Here is a 23,373-nt window from a genome sequence, read left to right as displayed (position 1 = left end):
CCTCAGGGCGGTCAAACGCTCTGAAGCATTCGTAGCTGGAATTTTCGAAGAAAGTTTTTTGGTTTTTCTCACCCAAACAAAACCGGATTAAAGCAATAGATGTGAAATAACATGATGGATGGATATAGTAATAAAGCGTGGACGTGATGGATGAATCAAAGTATTTTTGGTGGACCCCCACCAAAAAAAGGTTTCCTGTGGCAGCTCAGTGGCTGCAGATGAAATGCTGCTCTGTATCGCTTCAGTTCCGACAGAGATTCAGCTTAACTGTAGGCCAGCGTGAGCGTTGTTTAGGGGGGTGAAAACTCATTGACATTCTCAAGCAAGACTTGGCACTGCAGCGTGCTACTTTTCATGTGTGAGGGAGTGTCTATCTGTGTATTCACAAATGTGTGTGTGTGTGTGTGTGTGTGCAGTATGGGCTAGCTGTTGCCATAGTAACACTGTGTGTGTCTGAGTGTGCACATGTGGGTTTGGTCAATTGGAGAGGGGTAGGTGGGGTTGACAGTTTGACAGAAAAAAGATAATCTGTGAATGGTAATACAGTGAATGGATTACACAGCGTGCATGCGCACACACACACACACACACACTTTCCAGATTTGTGCATCTATTGCTGACCCTTTAATGGGATTTGAGACTTTCTTTTATTGTGTGTTTTGAGTGTGTGTGTGAGGCAGAAATTGTGAATAGTGTGTGTTGTTCATTCTGTTAAGAAGCTATTAAACATGATATTACTATCCACGTGAAAACCTAGAAAATTGTATCAAAGAAATCTGTGTCAAACTTTCATAACAGAATGATTTTGGCTCAGAAACTGTCTGTGTGTGTGTGTGTGTGTGTGTGTGTGTGTGTGTGTGTGTGTGTGTGTGTGTGTGTGTGTGTGTGTGTGTGTGTGTGTGTGTGTGTGTTTGTGTGACAGGCCAAGGAGACAAATGGTGCTTTAGAGCCTGTGGCAGTTATCTTGTATGTGAACTGTGAGCCCCCAGTGTGTGTGTGTGTGCGTGTGCGTGTGTGTGTGTTACAGAGAGAGAGAGAGTGATAGCAGATGCTCTCTCTGGTCTTATAGACATGCTCCAATGCTGCTGCCATCTGGTTGGCTGAGTGGAGCTAAAGGCGGGATGGTGGTAGCTGGGAAATCATTGGCTGATGACAAGGCTCAAGGCTCTAAGTCCACTTAAGACACAGTGAGAAAGGGGGGTGGAGTGGGGGGGGGTGCAGATACAGAGAGGAGGGGGTCATGAAACAGTGGGGTGTTATGGCTTTGTCCACTGAAAAGGGCAGATGGAGAGAGCAGTGAGTGCAGAGGGGCAGTCATGCATTGACTGGAGGAGGAGAACTCCTCCAGACTGTGACAACATGAATCAAAGCATGTTTAAAACGCTGTGAACAAGTCAGAAAGTGCACTGAACTCATTATGACGGTCAGTCATAAAAGTGTCCGTGTGTCCTTTAATGCATTGGAAGTACTGAATGATTTGCCCCGTTTGTCTGCGCAGTGTGACCGGGCAGAGAAGATGAAGCCTCTGTGGTCAGTCGGTGCCTCCCCTCCTCTCAGACTCAGCAGGTTCTGGGTGGTTACTGGGTGTGACTGCAGCTGAAGCTATTCAGCTCCCACACCGATAAAACCTGGTGTTTCTCACTTGTACTGTTGAAACTAAAACCAAGACTTAATGCTGGCAGATACACAGAACCACAGCTCCCAGAAAATAAAAAGAAGGAAGCTTCCTTATGTCCTAAGCGCTGCAGCCAAGAACTCATTTCCACACTGTTTTTTCACCTCTGGGAATGTCTTTTTACGTACTTTATGATCACTGTTTCTCTGTCGCTCAGTGTAAAGCATCATAAAATGTGTCTGAAAGGTAATTCTACTTTATTATGACTTGAAATTATTATTTTCAGAAGTTTGGCAACTGTTTCTGTCAGTTATGATAAAGTGGTTGCTGAGGGCTACTCTCTGAAGTCAAAACAAAAAAAACCTCAGATTGAGATATTCAGATTTTTAGCCTTTAGTATGGGTCCAAAATAAGCCCGTGACAACGTCAGGGTTACTTTCAGACATTGGAAAGTCCCTCCAGAGCCACAAGAGGCTTTATTCAGGGGATTCACCGGCTAAATAGTACTTCCTGAACTTAATGTGTGAAGTCAGTGGAGTGCCCCTTCAGCAAACGCCCAGCTGACTCAAACTTCTTTGCAAGAGAAGACGGTAAATGTATTACCAAACTGGCTGTTGCATACATCCATCACGGTTTACTGACTGATTTTGTGGGCGGACCCCGTGCAGTGGAGGGTTATTAGCAATGTTTCGAGCGTGCTTGCTTTCTGTCTCAGCTCCAAATAAAGTGGGAGGTAGTCTGACGGAGCAGAGACCAGGAGAGAGGAGAGAGGAGAGCGTTGAGCGGGGCGGTGGTGACTGGTGCTCTTTAGGGGAGGTTATCTTTGGTCGCACAGGCCTGCCTGTCTGCCTCCATCACGTCAACCCACACACACCCTGCCTGTGGAGCTGAGCCACACAGGCCTGGGAGACACTGTCATCCATTTTTACCCCCTGTCTCTGTCTCATCCCTCTGTTTTTTTGTTTTTTTTTCTCCACGTCTTTCAGAAAGATAGTGGCGTTGCTTAATCTTGTTTCCTTGTGTGTTCTCTCGTTTGCCTCCTTTTCTGCTTTCCTTCCTTTCCGTCATTGTTTATCTTGGGCTTGTTAGTAATGCCGTGCTCTCCCTCGCCACTTCTGTTTGCTCTCCTGCTTTCAAACCGTCTCTCCGGCTTTGCCTCCCCTCTGATCAATCTTTCTGCTCCCTCTCATCAGTTTCACATTTCCTGTCCTGCCCTTACGCGCTTCTTTTTTTTGCATGTTTCATCTATTCTAAAGCCAGCTCTTATTCCTTTCATCCCCGTTTCATCCTTTGGCATTTTCTCATCCTTTGTAGCCGCTACTCTTTTTTTCATGTTGTAGCATTTGAAAACCAGCAGGCCTGAGTCACTTATCTTTGAAAGGTGTTGTTCATGCGGCTTTTTAACATTAGTGACATGAGTTTTCAGCTGTGATGAAGAGGCACATAGTATAAGCCTTTGCTTACCAACCAGGGGGGGTTTCACCAAGAAGGTACATGCCAGCTTCCCTTTAATTGTTTTAAAGGTCAGCCATGGCTGTGTTGTGATGTTCTTTGACAGGAGAAAATCCAGTGTCATGGCATGGAACATGAAGGCAGCACTCTGTGCAATGTGTACAGCTAAAATGAAATAACGATGACTTTTCCATCGTATTGACCTCTGTTCTTCTGTTGGATTATTTTATAATGCACTGTGATAATCCACTTCAGTTCACTGAAATTGTTACCACAGACTTTTATATTGTCATGCTAATGTGCAGCCATGAAACAGAGCTGGCATGCCTTTAACAGCGTCGCATGCTTTGGCAGCCTTCTCAATGCAGCAGCCGAATGGCCCTTGAAGGCTGCTCGTCCGGAGAGGAATGTCAGGTTTTTGCATTCCTGTTTTACCTCCTCAAGCCCCGACTCAGCTGAAGCGAGCTGAGTCCTCGCCGTGATACACCGTGGCAGTCGGTGTCCAGTTTGCTCTGCAGGCAGAAACAACACAAATAATGAATCAAGAAAAAGGCGGCGACCTGCGGCGGCCTCACTCAGACAGGGGGTGCTCCAATAAAAACAAATGCGTCTTGTAATAAGCATGTCAGTGGGTTGTGCTGGTTAAACCCAGACACTTCTGTAAATGTCACTGTCTGTTTATATGTTTGTTTTCAAGTGGACAGGAATCTTTCTCCTCGCTGTCATTCCTCTCTTGTTTCCTCTCTTTTCATTCCGACTGACATGTTTTAGAGTCACAAGCCTTTTCATCTTGATGAGTCAACAAGCGAGCTCTCCGTGTCCTCTGTCATTTCCTTGTTCATGTTGCTCACAGTGTATATTTACAGCTACATGCTCATTATTCCCTCTGTTCTCTCCCCGTCTCAGGCCCTCGCGTCTCACCGAGCCTACCTCTTGACGGCACGCATTCCCGCCAAGGTAAGAGCAGCAGCCGCTCAGTGGAGTTTAACGTTTTTTCCAGTGTAAATTCATCACTTATGACAATGTCATTTACTTTGGAATCACTCCCTGTAACCCCAGCTCAGTCACATGTCATCTCCTCATCCCCTTGGTGTCAGAGGAGATCTTTTCTAAAGCCAGTTCTTAGCTGTGTGGTTGAACTCTGACGTTTGGTTCATTCTGTAATCTCCAGCTCTGCACATTTGCCACCCCTTTTAGTTTGTGTGAATGCCCGTTGTGATAGAAAGAGCAGGTTAAGGCTAAAGTAGAAGCACCCTGTGTGCCCGGCTAGATTGCAGCTATACAGATGTTTGTTTGTTTTTTTTTCTTTTAGCATGCAACAGTGGTGCCATAATGTAGCGCAGATGGCAAATGTTAGCACCGTCACTAGCAGTGAAACATCTGTCATCATCTTTACCAGCATCCGCACGACCACATAAAGACCAGCGCTGCGGTAACACAGTGCAGATGTTCCCGAAAACTTCCAGCTGCACCAGCTCAACAACTGCTGCTGTCTCTACTGCCAATATTAAACTTCACACCAGACTTGAGCTGCTTTATGGTGACCCAACCAACAGGCCAGCTCAAATGGGAATTAGTTTCTAGTCTAATTTGATGATGAGTCCGATACTTAATGGTGTGGCATGTGTGTAAAGAAAGACCTGTTCCTAGGCATCTCTACACTGCACTGTATTGTTGAAACATGGGCTGACAAAACAGTCTCACCTCATTCCCATTTTTTAACCGTATTAGAGCTTTTGGTCATTTTGCATGATCTTGATCTTTGTATAGATTTTGTCCTGTTGTTGTGGAATTGCAGATGTTCATTTTTTTTTATTCTTGGCCTTGGAGACATCAATTTGCCAAACAATCTCGCCTCAAAGTCCATTTAGTAGTTGTACTAGTGCCTTCAGTCATATCACATGATCTTCACCAGCAGATGGACCTTTTAAACCACAACTTGAAGTCCTTAAAATGCTCTGGAGAAAAAACACTCTGTAATTTCACACTGAGCAACCTCCATCAACCTCCATCTGCTGATTTGATGATTTTATGATGATTTGATGATATTGTTTGTAAAATACGCAAAGAACATACGTCACAACCAGGCAACTTTATTTGACTGAAATCAGCTGTACCTGTTCAAATATGATTTATGATAAGGTTGCACTTTATAACCCTACTTTGATTTGAATCCTGAATGAATCAAGTTTTTTGGAATTTAAACTGCCTTTGAAAGGATTCATTGTTCAGTAAAATAGTTAATCTGTCGTAAAAAGAAATGTGGCAAAACATCCAAACAGTGCTGTGACTGTATGTGGAAACAGACTTCAGACTGCTGTTTTACCTCCAGTATCTGGACCGATGATCACTTCACAGTATTCTCCCAAAGTCACAAGATAACAGCACATCATATCTTGCTCCAGGTCCAGGAAATGGGTAACAATGCTCTTCAAATAGCCGTATTCTTCCCAGTCAATAAGATGCCTCTGGAGACAGTTTAGGTGATTGATTGGCCGCTTGATAACTGATTTATTGGTTTACGGGGGGTCAAACAGGCCATAAAGAACATTCAAGCTGACCCGGTCTAACATGACGTCATGTGTTTCCAGTGTTACGAGCAGCAGGCTCAGGATCTGTTTATGTAGCTGGTTCTGCATCTGTTTCCTATCTGTGTGCTCTCTGCTGACCTGGAGAGATTAGACACCTGCTTTATGAAAACTAGCTCCTCTCTTCTGTCATATTTTACACTCTATCTCTGTCTCTATTTTTCCAGTTTTTCTTTTTCTTGGTCTCCTTCTCTAAACCTCTTTACACCTCTCTGTTGCACTTAATCTTCTTACTTTGGAGACATCTTGCTGCAGCTTTTCGGAGCAGTTACGGGCATTTTTGAAGGTGCGTCTTGCGATTTTGATTTTGTGGAAACAAGAGGCTCTTGTAAGGTCTGCTATTTTACACATGAGGTGATGAATCATGAAGTCGGTCCGTGATGGTCTTGTTTTTCCACACAGGAAGTATAATCCCTCCTCTGTTGGCTTTCGCGTCTTTCTGTTGTAGTAAACCTCCCTCACCTTCTCCTTCTGCTCTGCTTAGCTCAGATAACCACAGATCACCTTTGCTCTCCTCTCCTTCTTTCCTTTAAGCCATTCGTTCAGCTTTCTCACTCTCATCCTCCCCTTCTTTTTCAACAATCCAGATTACTTCCTCCTTTCTCCATCCCTGTTTCTTCCCCTTTATCTGTCTGTTTGTCCTCCCCCACTCACCACTGTGCTAAAGGTCAGCAGGGATATCCTACACTGTCTTCAGTCCAATTAAATCTAATCCATTTTATTTTAAAAGTAACCCATGTTCATAGTTATGTTTTCATTGGTGTATAATCACCGGAAAGTAAGAATCATTGCGTTTTCATGACTTTAGAATGAGGCTCTTTATGCCCACAGAGGGATCTGGTTCTCTTCCACAGAGTCCGCCATGTTGGACCACCTGTTTAGCCTGGAACAGACAAACCAAAACACTCACTCTAGTGAGAGCGCCTTTCACAGTTTGCTGGAGTTATGCAGCCGCTGTAGGTTTCTCCTACATGCTTAGAAGGGGAGGGATACTCATTTGGTTGCAATCTGCAACCTCACGGCTTGATGACACTAAATCCTTCGCACGGGTCCTATGTCAGAAAATAGTGAAAAATTTGGACCACAAAATCCCAGAATCACAAATCATGATATAAATATCTGGTTTTATGCAGGAAATTCATTTCATTTAAACATTTAATTGACTTTTCATTTTGGCACTAAGATCTTTCACTATTTTTAAGACATGCAAAAATGTTCTTTTCTTCTTAACTGATATACTTCCTGCCCACAAATTTGTCATAGTAGTGCAAGAGCTGGTTGGGTTCCTGCTGCATGCTGTCATTGTTAAGATGAAGCTTGCCAGCATCTGTAAGAATAGCTGATGGTTACAGCATTTTTCGCTCTATTGATTTTTTTTTTCCCCATGAAATCTATATTACAGTGGAGATGAGTCAACTGCAAATGAAGATTAGCCTTTGCTCACTGTTCCAGCACATGAGCTATTGACTGCATACATCCTCCGTAGTTTCATTTTTCTAGTTTTCTGTTAAAATTGATTTTGGTTGAATCAAATCTTGTTTTTGTTGGGTGTTGATTTATGCTTCTGGCCATCTGAATGTATTGTGAGTGCTGCGTTTGATCTATCATATCATATCTTTGTCTGGAATCGCAGAGATGCATCTAAAACAAACAAGAGAACAGTCGGCAGGTGGGGATTCGTCAGTAATGCTCCTCTGAGGGGAGCCCAAGGCCTTAATACTTAAGTAACTGTATTGCAGTGGCAGTAAACCCTTAGTTAAACATTTTACTATGTGTCTCTCTTCTCTCAGTTGTAGTTGAAATCACCCCCTAGCTCTCTCTCATGCACTTCTCAGTGGGTTTTTCTGTGTGTGTGCGTGTGTGTGTGTGTGTCTCATATTGATGGTTTGGCTCCTCTTGAGAGGCTGCAGGGCTTTACAGTCTGTCAGTGTCTCCCTCCCAACATGTACACATGCGCTCACACCCACAAACACTCCTTCACTCGTCGCTCTCTCCTCTCCCTTTACCTCTCACGTTTTCTGTTTTCTCTTGTTGCTGTACGTTTAACATGCCTGTGCGCTCTCTTTATCTCTTTGCTTTCTGCTTTATTCCCCAGAAGTGTGGGAAGAAACAGTCACACCGGACATACCTTTCATTACTTTGATGCCAAAACATAGCATAATGCTGCACATCTAACCTAACCTAAACCTAAAGAACCCTGAAACAAAGGTAAACATGAAGCTGTCTAACATTGTGAACTCTCACTACCAGACAAATGTTCATAAATCCCTGTAATCCCCAAATATATGGCTCACTGCAACAGTATCCCAATGTTTACAATTAAAACAAATCCCTGTACATCAAATCATCCTCTTCCTGAACACAAACACAAGCAGGATACAACCACAGTTCCCAAAAAGTTGGGACGCTGTGTAAACCATAAATAAACAGAATGTGATCATTTGCTTATGTTTTTTGACATCTACTCCGTTGAAAACAGATGAAGACAACATATTGAATGCTTCATCTCATCTACTTCATTGGTTTTTGTAAATTTATACTTATTCTAAATTTGATGCAGCAACATACAACATGGGACAGGAGCAACAAAAGACTGGGAAAGTTGTGGACTGCTCCAAAAACACCTGTTTGGATCATTTCACAGGTAAACAGGTTGATTGGTAACAGGTGATAGTATCATGATTGGAGCGTCCTGGAAAGACTCAGTCGTTCACAAGCGAGGATGGAGCGAGGTTCACCACTTTATGATCACGTGATTGTAGAAAGGATGTTACTGCATGAGCTCAGGAACACTTCTCAACTATTTTTTTTACGTTTTACACAGGATGTCAACTTTTTGGGAATCTGGGTTGTGCGACAAAAAGAGAAGTGGTTAAAGTCACAGACGGACAGTGAACGAATGAGTGAACGATGCAATTACTCAGGCATTTGGTTCCTCCCTACACCTCTCAGCATGATGTCTTGGCATTGGCCAGATTCACATTTAGCAGCGTGCTCACTTCTCATTGGCTTTGCTATCGCACCATTTACTGGCTGTTTAAACTGAACTGATTGACCCAGTTCATGGTAGGTTTTGACACCGTTAACTGCATATTGTAACATTTTGCAAAAAGCTTGCAATACACAAGTCAACAGAATATATACTGCAGACTGTTGTCCAGCTTGTACTATGCTGTACTGTAGCGCTGCACCAGCATGTATGTCAGACCTAAGTGTTGAGACACTTTCCTTAACAGTATGACTACCACACCGTGAAAATACTCTGTTACATGCAAAAGTACATGTGTCAGTCTGTAAGTATAATCAGGAAAACGTACTTAAAGTATTAAAAGTAAAAGTACTCAGTGCAGAGAAATTAGTATATGATTAGATAGTTGTTACTCATGCAGTCATTCACTGTCGTAGTTGCTTGAGGTGGAGCTAATTTTAACTTTTTAACAGGACTGCACAACAACAAATTTTTATTTTCTTCATGGATTCATCTGCTGATTATTTTCTCGATCAATTGACTGTTTAGTTTGTAAAAATTCTGAAAAATGTTGTTCCAATTACCCAGAGCCCAAAGTAACACCCTCACAGTGCTTGTTTGGTCCAACCAATAGCCCAAACCTCAAAATTATTTAATAATAATAATAATGACAATAACAACAACAATAATAATGAAAAATCAAACCACCAAATTTGCACATTTGAGAAACTGGAACTATGAAATGTTTTGAATTAATACATTTCCCCGCTAATTGATTAATCGACTAAATGTTTCAGCTGTACTTGCTTCATATTCGTATGTTGTGTATGCAGAAATCTTTGCAAAGTAACTAGTTCAGTTCTTCAGTAAATGTGCTTTACGTGCCATCTCTGGTGTTTACTGGCTCGGTTTGTTGTTGTATTTTGATGACGATCTGCAGTTACTTTTCCTTCAGGAGTTTAAGGTGCTATGATAAAGGCACTAAATGCTGTCGGTCTAAATAGCCTATGTAACAAAACATGAGATAATGGCGAATGCTAAAACTCAGTGTGACAGTAGCACAAGTGGAGAAGAGCCATAAAGTCAGCCAAATGATTTAGTGTGGTGTGGACATAAGGTTTGCCAGCATTAGCCGCCACATTATAAGCTGCCAGTCATACCAAGGGGGGTGTGTTATTGTTTATGAATCAACTTTTCTTTTGTAACAGGAAGAATATATTAATTCTTCTTTCAATGGTCCTGCTATAAAACAATACAAAACCTTAGCTAGTTCTGCCTTGTTGTTGTTAATAGCTAATTATATCTGTTTCTTTGTTTTATCAGAGGAATTTGTCATTAACTGAGCTTTGATATCTTCTTCACAGTGTTATTGTCTTTCACTCATTTCCTCTTGAATAATCAGTTCACACAATTAGATTATTGAATCGAAGTGTGTGTGTGTGTGTGTGTGTGTGTGTGTGTGTGTGTGTGTGTGTGTGTGTGTGTGTGTGTGTAAACTACCATAAATAGACAAATTGGTACTGTGGCTTTATTGTGGGATTATTTCTAGTTTGTAGACTGAATGAGAGTGAGTAACCACAGGCAGTGCTGAAATAAACACACACACACACACACACACACACACACGCTGGCTGTAGTCAGACAGTAGACAGACAGTCTGCTTATCCTCTCCCTCCTCTCATCTGTGAGCCAAGCCTCAGGAACACAGCACCCACCTGGAATAGTCTGGCCTCGCTCCTTGGCCTGCCCTCAGGCTCTCGGCTGTATGTCTGTGTGTGAGAGAGAGGAGAGGAAAGAAAGATAGAAAGCGAGCGAGTGAAGGAAAACTGCGCTCCATGTACGGTCGTAGGCATCTGTATTCACAGGTCCCCCTCTCTCACACAAAAGGATGTGTTTTGTTTTGTTTTTTTAGGTGTGGAAAGGCTGACTGCTGCTTTTCTTTGTCCTGAAATGCTCTCTTGGAACAGAAACAATAAATGTGGCTGTAAGACAGTTCTGGTCCTTAGCCTGACTTGTTTTGAAAAGCCTGTCTTTTAGATGGGAATAGGTATTTCATATATATATATATATATATATATATATATATATATATATATATATATATATATATATATATATATATTTCATTTCCATTTTCATCATAAAATGGTTGCATTTTAAATGGCTTCAGCTGGTAGAGATTAAATACTGGGAGAAGTGGGAGAAAAGAGCTGATTTGGTTCAACAATTAAATGACTGCATTTCATCTTCCAGTCTTAGTTTCATTTGAACCTACGTGTCTAATGCAGCTTTGCCAAAACCATGTAAATGTATGAGTGAGCGATGACGTAGTCTGAACGGGAGCTGACAAAGAAAAAAGAAATGACTGCATCCCTGCCTATTAATTATGGAACAGACATATTTTTACACTGCATTCCTCAGACAGACCGTCACTGTGCTGGACTGTTGTTATTAGGCAGGACTGCTCTCACACATACAGTGTACATACTGTATGCTCTCACACAAGCACAAGAACGCCACACTTAAACATTCATTCATTCAAATACTTGCATCCACGTGCACATTCAAATATAACCACAGCTTTCCTCTGTCTGATAGTTTAGGTACGGTTGTGCACTTTTTACTTTTTGTGTTTTTCTGCCTTCTGTTCAAAGCAGGTCATAAAGAGTGAGGCAACGTTGTATGTCCTGTAATAAACAGTGGTCCAGATTAACTTTGATTATTGATTTCATCGTCCCCCTTCTGTCTTCAGATGTTATGAGACCATGTCTGTGTACTGTATGGCATAGTATAAGTAATTTAATGGTGATTTCTGTGCTTTTTTAGGTGGAACACTCCTTTAATTATCTGGAGATCCAGGGGATTGCATGTAACAAGCCTACACAGGTAAAGAAGTTTGCATCAAAATGAACCAGCACCCTCCGAGAGTACAAGTTATTAAAGGAGTAGGTCCACATTTTGGAAAATGCACTTACTCGAGAGTTCGATGAAAAGATGCCAGTCTCTTGTGTCTCTGCGTTAAGCATGGAGCTAGAGCCTGGAGGTGGCTAGCTTAGCTTAGCAAACAGCTAGCTTCACTCCCACCAAAGTCCCTCCCTTGCTTTACATTTCTGTAAGTGTTTGGCTGAAGGAAACAAGATAGATAGTGTCAATCAATGAACTTCACAGGTGTTTTTAGAGTTATTTAGTCAGTTTAGTTAATAATTTCCAGCCTCAATGCTAAGCTAGCGGCCAGCTAACTCCAGCTCCATTCTTAGCAAATAGACACGAGAGTGGTATCAGTCTTCTCACCAGATGCTGCGCGAGAAAACAGGTTAAGTGGATTTTCCAAAAACTATCTCTTCAAATTGTGCTTAAATGTTTAAAATAAGATTTTCTGATTTGTAATATAACTTTTCTTATTTACGCAGTATACACTTCCATGTCCACTGGTTTTGCGTATTACCGAAATGTCACTGTGAGATAAATATAAATAGACTGTAATGACGTGTTACATTTTATTTTTGATTTTATTTTATTCGATTCCTGTTTGAAGCTGTGACATTTGCTGTCGTTAAGTACCAATAATGAACTTATTTACAGGCACATAAACCAGAACAGGAAGCTCCTGACAGTATAGTGTGTATGTGTGTGTGTGTGTGTGTGTGTGTGTGTGTGTGTGTGTGCGTGTGCGTGTGTGTGAAAAGAAAACAGGAGCCCGGCTGAGGAATAAAGCAGAAATAGTATTAGCTCAAACAGCGTACAGTACACTGTAATGTGTACTACATTCCCCTGATATCCTAAGTGTGAAAAAAGCAATGTTACACAAGGACCAAAAATACTGCTGCAGGGAAATTTCTTTTATTCATCCCTCCTCTCTAGTCAGCTCAAAGGTCAGGATCATCTACTTGGAAGCTAATCTAAAGAAGTTTAGACTTGAGTGTTTGGCTCAGGGACACTTGAGCATGATGGATGTTTGCTGATGTGGGTACTTGAACCCAGCTTCTCCACTTTAAGGGCGGCGCCTGTCATCACAACAGATGTGTGGACTAAATTGAGAAGACGGGAAGCAAAATACCTTGAATGCTCGTATAATCCTGTAAAATAATGAAAATATGTGACACCAGAAACAGGTTTGGGCCCACAAATGAGAGCTCTGGGGAAGATGTGCTGGCTTTTTGACCAGTGCCGGCTGGCTGTCAGTCAGCAGGATCCAGCTACAAAGTATTAATCCATCTCTAACCACCCTGTTCCTGCAGCTGAGCCTCTCTCCCGCTCATCTCAAGAGATGTCAGTCCTCTTTAAGATCCTAACTAATGGTCTCCCATGTTAAATGAGTATCAGCCAGGATTATGTTAATTTTGGCCTATAGAGGAGCCGTGTATCGCCTTACATCAGAGTTGAATAATTGCAGTGAACGCTGAAATGCTTAGCCAGCCGTGGTAAATGTCATTAAATCTTTATTTTTACTTATTAAAAGATGTGGGATGCAGATGTGATTGAGCGGATAGATGAATGTGTCAATTATATTATTGTTGGGTAGATTCAGCGCATAGATGGACAGAGGAGTGGAAAATGAAATGGAAAAGAAGGTAAAAACGGATTCTGTCAGTGGATGGATTAAAGACAAACAGATGATTAACTCTCTTTTTTCAGCTAAATAAATCTGGCTGTGGTTGAAGCAGGTGTCGGTGAAACCACGCCGGCTGATGCTAATCACTAATGTGTCCTTTTAGCTGTTCATAGAGTACGAGCGCGGCTCCTTCTCTCTGAAGCTGCTCTCCACGGAGGAGGTCAACGAGGTGGTCGCTCACATAGGAAACTGTCTGCTGAGGATATGTCCCGGTCTGCCACCGAGGTCAGCTCCACCTCTGTGTGTGTGTGTGATTGTGTCTAACATAACAATGGACGCAGTTTTCCATTTCAGACATTCTTTATTTACTTATGTGCGTTTATTGCTATTTAAATGCACCATTCATGTTCACAGATTTGAATCACTCCTAATAAAGATGCAGTTGAATTTATCCCATAGCATTTCATTTCAGTTATCAGTCTGTGTGAGTGTGTGCACACATGCATTTTCATTTCAAATGTTTGCCTTATGTATTTCCTGAAAGATTTAATTTAATGTAACATTGTGTGGTTTAGTTCAATTTAGTTTCCTTTAAAATTGGAGCACTCCTTCCTGCTTCCTGTTTGATGAGGTGGTGAGAAAGTAGCCAGGAGCTGCTTGTTTCAAAGCCTTTTAAAGTGAAGATGTGCATCAGCTGCAGTATTTGAGAAATGTGGAAAAGTGATGATTAAAGTCAGTTGTGATCTGTCTCTTCTTCTCAGTAAAGTGATGAAGAAGCTCTGCATGGAGCCTCCAGACAGGCTGACCTCTCTGCAGGCTCTGTGGGAGAACAACAAGCCCGCTGAACCAGGACCCTGTGGTAAGAATCTGTGACGCTGCAGGAGTTTCTGTGTGCTTCTTCATCCCATCGCTGAAATGACGTATGATTGAATATCATACATGCATTCTTGCGCAATCCACCTCCCATGGACAGTCTTATTTCTGTTGTGTTCTCTTTCTCTCTCTCTCTCTCTCTCTCTCTCTCTCTGCCTAGGTGGGTTTTCTCAGATGTACAGATGTGTTTGTGACTGGTTGGGGCTGCCTTACAAAGAAGAAGTGCAGTGGGTCAGTGTTATTTACATTCTTTTGTGCAGTCCTGGCTCAACTCTGCTTCAGTGCCTTTGGCTGGATGACATTAAGCTGCATGAACCCCTTTGAAAAAGCCATGGCGGTACTGAATAAAGCACCCATGTCCCTCATATGTATTTTCTCTTTCTCCAGATCTTTTTCATGCTCTTGCTCATTCCTGTCCAGAGTGGAATGACTCTTTCTCTGCTGTATTTGTCTCATCTGCTCCGTGCAATTACTTATTAGCTTGCATTGCTTGATTCATCAAGGTCAGCATGTTTTTTTTTTTTTTTTCTTTTGCTAACAGTAATGTTTGTTTCCTTTGTTTCCTTTCCAGGATGTGGACACCATCTATTTGACACAAGACACCAGAGATCTCAACCTGCAGGACTTCAGCCATCTGGAGAACAGGTGAGCGTTTGTAGTAGCAGAGATAAAAATATAGCCAGAGCTCACTGACATAATGTGGAGGACTTTGGTGGGGGGGTGTTGCACACAGATGAGGCCATGTGGCTGAAACCACTGTCCTGAATAAGAGAAACACAAAACTAAAAGCTAAGGTTTTGTAGGTGTGCCATGATTTTAATGTAAAAATTTGCTGAAGTCGCCACTAATTTAAGGTGGGGCTATGAAATGTATTGTTGCAGCTGTGACCTTTTCTTTCCTCCCTGTCGGCTCCTCCTCAGAGATCTGGTGGCTATAATAGCAGTCCTGGAGTTTAACCAGTGGTTCACCAAGCTCTCCACCAAGGACTACAAACTGGTTAGTATATGCTTCTCTTGTTTGCTCACCAATCATGTCTGCTCAGCTCGGGGAACTCAAAAACACGGTTATAGTAGTCTTCTGATAGCTATTCATAATGACCATGAACTAGAGAGAGTTTGAGTTGCACTAATGTGAGAAGATGGCAGGGAGTCAGAGCAGGCCCTGTGCTCACAAGTGTTTCATCATGTGTTTTTATAGTGTACTCTGAGCTCTGTGCTCGGGGCTTCATGTTAGCCTTTTCTAGTAACCAACTCCTTCCTTTTCAATTAGAATAATTAGGATCAATTGCTAGTTTATTCGGTTGAAATAATACTTTTTAGTATTTTTACTTAATTAAACTCTCTGAGTACTTCCTCCACTACTGCAGTCCTGCATTAAATCCTTCCATCATGAAGGTTATGATGTAAAGTTCTTAGTCAGACACTTTCAGAGAGGTGTTAACTCAACCTTATGGCTACTGTGTTTGTGGTCTGTGTTTTGAGTATTTTGCCCACCCCATTTACATATCTATAAGGGTGGAGTATTACCTCTTTTCATTTCTCATCCCAGTAGTTCCCTTATCCACTTCCAGGTTTTCATGCATCAGTGTACATGTACAAACAGCATAACAGTGTTATGTTTGTCTGATAATTCAGATTTAATCAGAATCAGTCAGAGGAAGCAGCGAGAAGAATCACTGCTTAAGACAAGTGTTTGTAAAGGTTCTGCTTCTCACTTCCATACTGCTGCACTGGTGCAGTGGTTTCTGCTTACTCTGTTGACTACATACTTGTTGGTCTTTTTCCCCATGGAATTAAAAGTGGCATGGGGGCTTGGACAGGGCTGCGTCTCTCTGTCCGTCCATCTGTCCAATACCATATCTCATGTGACAGGCTGTCACAGACACCAGCTGATTTGGCCAGAATATGGAGAATCACAGTGTAAACGAGACAAAGAGTCTAAAGCCATGCTAGTGGCTTTTTGAGGCTCTACTTAAACACATGCTTTGAGCTAAATGCTAACGTCATTCATCATAACTAACATGCCCGTGTTGAGCAGGAACTGTGTGTTGCTCAGTGCTCACCATGTTCATCGTCTTAGTTGAGCTTATTAGCACACAAACATTTGTTAATTAGCAGCTAGATTTGAGGTAACTCGCTCTACCTAACGATAGCTGTATGTATCTGCCTGTACAGAATTTTCCCCCTTTGTTTCCTCCATCCTCCCCTCCTGTCTGTTGACTGAGGATCAGTCCAATGTTCTCGTGTGATAAGACTCCTAATCCGAACGAGACAAAGGGGCTCAATGTCTCAGGCAGTTGCCCCCCTGCAGCACTCCATTACTGACTCTCCGTCTCAAGGCTTCGCTCAGTCTCACCAATTACCACACGCAGCTTCCTCAGTCCAAACAATTATCTCACGCCTCCGTCACAGACAATTCCTTTTGTATTGAATTTTCAAATCCTGTCCTTCACCATGCCATGTGCATATTTAGGCTTGAATACTCACATGGGCACATGTGCAACGTGTGTCCTTTCTATCCCAGATTAGTGTGTTATTGTAGTGGACCCTAAGGCTTCTGTGTTGCTGAGGTTTCTTATTCAAATATATGTGTTATAGTGTGTTACTTGAGTATTGTTTTGGTATTGTTAGCTATAGATACCACTTCTTGTGTTTTGGATAGTGATTATGTTCTGCTGGTGACTGTTCAATCCAACAGAAAGTCTGTTGGGTGCAAGGAAACTTTTTTTTTCCCTGCATGTTTGTACGGTGATAATGGAAAGACAAGGGGTGCAAGGATGTGCTCTGGAGCGTGACTTTGAATTGTTTTTGATCCCCTGCCAGTGGGAACAATAATAAGTTAGAAAGAAGAATAGGAGGGGAACAGAGAGTGAAAAGGAGAAAGTGATGGCAGCAAAAAGGGCAATGAGACAGAAAGATAGGCCAGTGGAGGGGTCAGTAAACAGAGTGGAAGGGAGAGATGCCAGATGGATAAGGAAATGAGTCAAACGGATCAGGAAAAGGAGATCAGAAACTAGACATTTCCAGCATGTGAAACTAGTCTCGTAAGTCAGTTGATGTTCTGGCCAAATCTATTGACGTGCAAAAGTTCAACTCAAGGGTAACACTGCCCATCAGCCTGGACTATTGCATCTGTGCAACTGTGTGCAGATGTGTTAGGAAAGGCATGTGTAAAAGGCATGTCTGTGGATCATAAAGCAGGAAGAAAAAGAAAACTACAGTCGAACCAATTCAATCAAACAGATAAGGAATGTTTCAGTGCAGCAGACTGGATGCTATAACACACACATGTAATCACAAAAACTCTCTCACTCGCACGTGCACGCCCGCAGCCGGCTATCGCAGCGAGGGCTTCCGCTGCTCGTCCTCAGTTCAAACAGGCAGTTTGTCTTGTGGTCTAATCGAGACGCTGAGCGGAAAAATGAGAAAGGAGGAGAAGAACAGGCGAGGACGGCCGTGATAAGAGGACTCGCCTCGTGATTGCCTCCTGATGGCACAATATGTGTGTGTGTAAACACGTGTGAGAGTGTGTGATGTTTCAGCGGGACGTCGGGTCAGAACAGCGCAGCATGACGAGGCTCTTATTTAATGAATGGTAAATGGTGCAGAGCGCATGCTGACAGCGTCTCTGCGCCGTCCCCAACAGTTTTATTGTGACTCCACATCATACAGGCTTCTTTGTGTGCTCCCCCTCTCTCTGCCACGCCACGGCCGACTCCTCTCTCCCCTCTTTTTCTCTATTTCAGCCCTCACTACCCTCATATCTCGCTTTTCTGTATTATGTGTTGTCCCTCGCTGCCCTCCATCACTCTTATTCCTCCTCTGTAATACTCACAGTTTCACAGAGCGAGCGTGTGAACAGCAGCCCCTTTCTTCTATCTCTCCCTCTCGTTGTCTCTCTTTCTCTCTCGCCATCATCCCTCCTCTCCTCCCCCCTTCCACACTCCCCCTCACTGTAGATAACAGTGTGGGACAATGTCGCCAGTGTTTAGGCCACACTGAGGCTGCAGGCTGAGAGAAACAGGAATGTCAATTAACAAGAATAACAACGCAACAATGCTCTAATAAAAGTTCAGTTATTATGATGGAAAGTGTTTGTGTTATGAGTCAGGGCAGATAATTAGTGTAGGAAAATGTGAATTGGTGTAAACGGCACCAAGGCCAACAAGGATGTGTGTCTGCCTGTGTGTTTGACTATGACGCAGCACACAGTGAACTGGGTCAGTGCACATCTAGGTAGGGCACGTACGTCCAACTGTTGAATTTTTAATTTTGTCTCAATATGAGTGCTCTTTCTCCCCCGACTCCATCTCCTGCGGTGTTGAGACCACAGAGGGGAGGCAACTTTTCTTCCTCTAAAGTGTCTAAAGTCGGCTGTCCCCAGTCTCTCCGAGTCACGCATAAGTGGCCTTTAAGCCAAAGAGACAGAATTCACTCTTATGCTCTTTTGGGTTTTTTTTCTTAGTTTTTTTACGTTCTGAAATGCAACTTCAATTAGAATATGAACAGTGGGGTTCGCCACGTGACCCAAAAGTACATTTCTGTGTTATTCCTGTGACCTTGAATGTTTCGACCCAAGCTTTGCTGTTCTAGATAAATGTGCCTTTTAAGCCTCTGAGCTGGTTCAGTTAAATAGGGTGTTTTTTTATGCTTTTGATGAGCAAATTAGTGAGCTAAGATCTACTTGTTCTGCTGTGAGACTCAGAATATCTCACATTTTATCTCTTTTTCATCTTTTTCAAATCACCCTTACTATTGACTGTTTTATAGAGCGCTAACACAAAACCTCGAGTAAATTAAGAGATCTTTTTCTGTCTCGTTTGAATAATACTGCCTCCAGAGTTATGGACAACAGCAAAGGTTTTTCTTGACATCTTTGTGTGTGTGTGTGTGTGTGTGTGTGTGTTCAGTCTGCAGACGTGTGTGAGCAGATTCTGCGGGTGGTGTCTCGCTCCAGTCGCCTGGAAGAGTTGGTTCTGGACAACGCAGGACTCAAAACGTAAGAATAACTGACTATTAAAGGGGCACTCAACCAGTTTTACATGTCACTGTCCATCAATACCTGACCTGTGAAAAACATTTTTAATCATGGTTTCTGTCGCTCTGACAGACTTTTGTTTAGTGGGAAAAAAACTGAGTCTAATCACTTCAGCTTGAACTTGGGGAATACCATTTTTTAGCAGAATGCCTGTGTCACTAAGGTGAGTTTGAAAGATGTTGGTGTTTCCAAAACAGGAAGGGATTAATGATAGACATGACCTTGCATTGTTGGAAGTGTAGGATCCAAGCTTTTCTCAACCGGATGCATCAGTTTGGGCCCTTTTTTAAAAATCTTAAAAATCCCACAACTTGATAGAAATGCAATTAACCAGTTCTTAAAATACAATGTGAAACATATACTCGTGGCAGACTTTTGATTTAGCTGTCAATGTTGGCAGGATTTATGTTTTTGTCAGTTATGGGCAGCAAATTATTAGTGGCACGAGGCAATGCACGAGCCACTCGCCTCTATAGCTCAAAGAGCTATAGAGTCAGGTGTTTGCCAGTTGGTAAAGAAACATTCAATAACGTTTTTTCACAGCAGACTTTTCGACTTGTCATATCAGGAAAAGCACAAGTGTCCCTTTTATTGAAGTGTCCCAGTGGTCATGACAATGTGACAGTAAGCCAGCATGCAGGACTTCTGTTCTGCTCTGCATTTCTGCTGCAGCAAGAAAAGGATATTTCTGCCGCCAAAGCTTTTTGATGGGTTGCACACATACAGGAAATTGCTCATACACACATAATGGTTGCGCTCTTTCACTTTCTGCAGTGATTTTGCCCAGAAGCTAGCTGCTGCCCTGGCCCATAACCCCAGCTCAGGACTCACCACCATTAATCTTGCCAACAACCCACTGGAGGACAGAGGTACAATATCTGCTCTCATCTGATCTAATGTGCTCATCTCTGCTATAACTCTATTCTAAACAGCTCTGGTCTACATCAGGTGTGAAAGCTAACTGCTACCAAAGTGAAATATTGAATGCATTAAACATTCAGTAGTCATTTTGCAGTCAGATTTCCTTTCCCCTCTTGTAAATGTGCAGCATTCACTCATTGTACTACTACTACACATACTACAGCCTGTCGCAGGTATGGAGTGTGATAATATTGACAGTTTAGGTTCACTTGTTACAGGACAGTAAGTGCAACAAGTTTAATATTTCATCACCTCTATCCTACAGTCTCTCAGTATAACCAGGACACATGAATTAAAGATACATACACCAAATATTCAGGCATGTAAACATACGACAGATCTGTCAGGCTCACAGATATCAGGCTTATTTGTTCTCATGTAAAATTTACAGAAGGATCCACTGAATGTGTGTTTATTCAATGAAACAAGACCATATTTTTTGGTGACTTTGCCTTGATAGACATTTGGTAGTTTTATGCATTTGTGCAAAATGAACCTTTTTTTGTCCGTCTAGTCACTGTGATGACTTTATACACATATAGATATAGATACCAACTGGCATAAGAAAATCATTTCAGCATCATTGTTGCTTCTCTTTGAGAATTGCTTGTATCATTGTCTAATTTGTTTTTAGTTCTATAAGATAGATAGGCTGCATTTTAATATAGCAGAAACTTAGAAGTCCTATAAGTTTTGAATCAAGGTGCAAAGGGGTTTGTGTTTAAAAGTCCTGATACTCACGGTGGATGAAAAAGGCGGCTTGAATGGAGAGGAGAATCACTGACGCTCTCTTGCTGCAGGTGTCTCCTCCCTGGGTGCTCAGTTTGCCAAACTTCGTATGGGGCTCAAGCATATAAACTTCTCCAGAACCTCACTATCGCCCAAAGGTATGTGCTGCCCTCACTTTGCTTTTGCACACAGCTCCTGAAACACATGGAAGGTGAAGGACAACATTTGGTCGTTGGTTGGAATGATTGAAATACAAGAAAATAATATGAATGTTGCACCGTGATCAGCAGGCTTTGAGTTTTTAGTTTTAATTTATGTGCTCCCCAATGGTCAAATGCATCTTCCTCTAATCTGATCATACCCACCTCTGAGATGATAATGACACTTCATCGTGAACATCTAACTGAGTGGGAGTGGGAGGGTAAGAAAAGGATGTGTTGTTCACAGACATCTGTAAACACTGCATGTTTCATTTGCATAAATGCTGCTTACCAGACCACTTTCCTTCAGTCAGTAGAGCCGTAACCTCTTGACAAGATTGAAAAATCTTTCTGCAGTAATGGCCTTTAATGAAATGCTGCGAAGGGGCTGATTGTGCCGAGGCTTTCCTGGCAAAAACTGCAGGGGATTTGTAGTCGTTCTTGTCATAATTTTTCGATTAAATGTGCCAGTTGTCAACATTCGCTTCAAGGTAAAAATTTCTTCTTGGTTCTCACCCAAAGCAAACGCTCCAGCACCAGGCCCTGTCTGTAGGGACCCACTGCTCTCAGGCAATCAATAAAGAGCTATCACATTTCACAGCGTGGGCTGCGAAAGGGCTGCGTAGCTTTAACTGAGCCCTGCTCATGTAGCTAAAGGCCCAATCCATAATCCAAACCCCAAAAGCTCATAGCGACAGTCGAGGATTGAGGACATGTCTTTCTGTCTTTTTTTTGTCTTTTTTTAGCACTGTTTTTATCTGATGAAGCCTGTAATTCAGTCATTTCAGCTTTTGAATTTCAAATCGAATTGAATATAACTTGAATCCGCTGAAATGCTTTCATCTGTTGTAAAAATCATTAATAATTCTCTCTCTTAGTGATCTGCATTTCGATTCATTTCTCTCGTTTTCATGTGTCACACCCTTCTTCATCTCTTCCATGACGTCTAGCTCTGTCAAATCAGTCACTTGACGCTCACGCCTTGATTTCCTGGCAGAGTCAGGACTTTGCAAAAGTGTCAGCCATGTGATAGACGTGGTGTCACGGGTCAGTGCTTGTACGCACAGTATGTCAATATGACACACACACTGTGCAGTAGAAATCCATGCCTGCAAAGACGCATACACAAGATGCAAATACACACGTTCAAATCAGTCCTAATCATTTGAGTGATTGTAGTGCTTCATGAGGATCTTTAGAGGCTGACGTTTGATAATGCTTTTAATCAGTTTATTCTGATGTATTTTCGTATGACATATGAAGAAGAGGAGAATGCTTCATCTTTAGCATGGCATGACACTGACAGAGGCGTGGCATTACATTTGCACAACCATGAGAAAGCATACTGTTTTCACTTCCCATGCGTTCACTCTGCATTCTGATCCTGTTCTTTCCTGTCTTCACCCGCTGCTCATTTCCTCTGCTATTTCCTTCAATATGCTGTCAAAACATCAAGTGGAGATTTGAGGGTTGTGATAATGCTGACACTGTGCGTGTGCATGTGTGTGTGTGTGTGTGTGTTTTAGGGGTGAACAGCCTGTGCCAGTCACTGAGTGCCAACCCGTCTATCCCCAGCAGCCTGGTCCATCTGGACCTCTCAGGGAATGTCCTCCGAGGAGATGACATGCAGGTACAAACACACGTACACACACACACACACACACACAGAGTTTCTAATCCATTTTAGAGCTAGTATCAATAACACTTAATTGATTGAACCAGGTCAGTGCTGCAGTTGTGTGGGGGCCTTTTCATTCCATTATAAATCAGTTAGCATGTCTGTCTGTTGGAGAGCATCGACTCAGGACATCCGACATCTGTTCAGAGCACAGATACATCAAAATCTAGTCTAACAGACACAATCATGCCATCACAGTGATATACTGTAACTGTAGCTTGACAACAGAGACAGCGGTAAGTATCATCTGTTGGCCAAAGTGCTGCAGTGACAGAAAGTGATACCTAGTCTACATGTACGTGGGTATTTTTTTTAAATGGATTTTTTCTCATTTATTCTCACAGTTTAAAAAAAAACTTCATATAAGAACACGCATACGAGTAACGCAATTGAGGTGCTGTCAAGTGCATGCCAAACCAACAGGTGGCGATATAACCCTTACCATAAAGCCATGTTAGCCAATCAGAAGCCTGAAAAATGCTATTACTGGTTGGCACCAGCAACTAGAGGTCTGATTCCAGTATGGCAAAATCATGACGAGCCTTCGCCATAGTAAACAAAGGAGATAACAGCACACACTCTGTCGTCACAAGCCAGAAACTCCCTGTCTACATGGCAACACTGCAAACAGAGTTTCTGAATATTTTCACTGTGGAAGTTTTCCAAAAGCACAATTTTCAGTGACCTAAAACAGTGTTTGTATGTGGAAGAAAGGCAAAAACACATAGACAAGGCTACATTTTGAAAAATACCCGGACCA

General features: G+C 42.3%; 1 protein-coding gene across 1 annotated transcript in view; it reads left to right on the top strand.

Annotated features, from left to right (window-relative positions):
* Positions 1 to 23,373, top strand: part of LOC121610317 (F-actin-uncapping protein LRRC16A-like) — a 62,619-nt gene that overhangs the window by 18,067 nt on the left and 21,179 nt on the right. The window contains exons 3-13 of the mRNA XM_041942353.1: positions 3,974 to 4,024; positions 11,450 to 11,509; positions 13,339 to 13,460; positions 13,937 to 14,034; positions 14,209 to 14,279; positions 14,620 to 14,693; positions 14,969 to 15,044; positions 18,958 to 19,046; positions 19,860 to 19,954; positions 20,807 to 20,893; positions 22,462 to 22,565. Coding sequence (XP_041798287.1) covers positions 3,974 to 4,024; positions 11,450 to 11,509; positions 13,339 to 13,460; positions 13,937 to 14,034; positions 14,209 to 14,279; positions 14,620 to 14,693; positions 14,969 to 15,044; positions 18,958 to 19,046; positions 19,860 to 19,954; positions 20,807 to 20,893; positions 22,462 to 22,565 — 927 coding nt within the window. The remainder of the gene's footprint in view (positions 1 to 3,973; positions 4,025 to 11,449; positions 11,510 to 13,338; positions 13,461 to 13,936; positions 14,035 to 14,208; positions 14,280 to 14,619; positions 14,694 to 14,968; positions 15,045 to 18,957; positions 19,047 to 19,859; positions 19,955 to 20,806; positions 20,894 to 22,461; positions 22,566 to 23,373) is intronic.

The sequence above is a fragment of the Chelmon rostratus genome, chromosome 8, assembly GCF_017976325.1.
Source record: "Chelmon rostratus isolate fCheRos1 chromosome 8, fCheRos1.pri, whole genome shotgun sequence".
Classification (NCBI taxonomy): Eukaryota; Metazoa; Chordata; class Actinopteri; order Chaetodontiformes; family Chaetodontidae; genus Chelmon; species Chelmon rostratus.
This window is presented reverse-complemented; position numbering and strand designations above follow the sequence as displayed.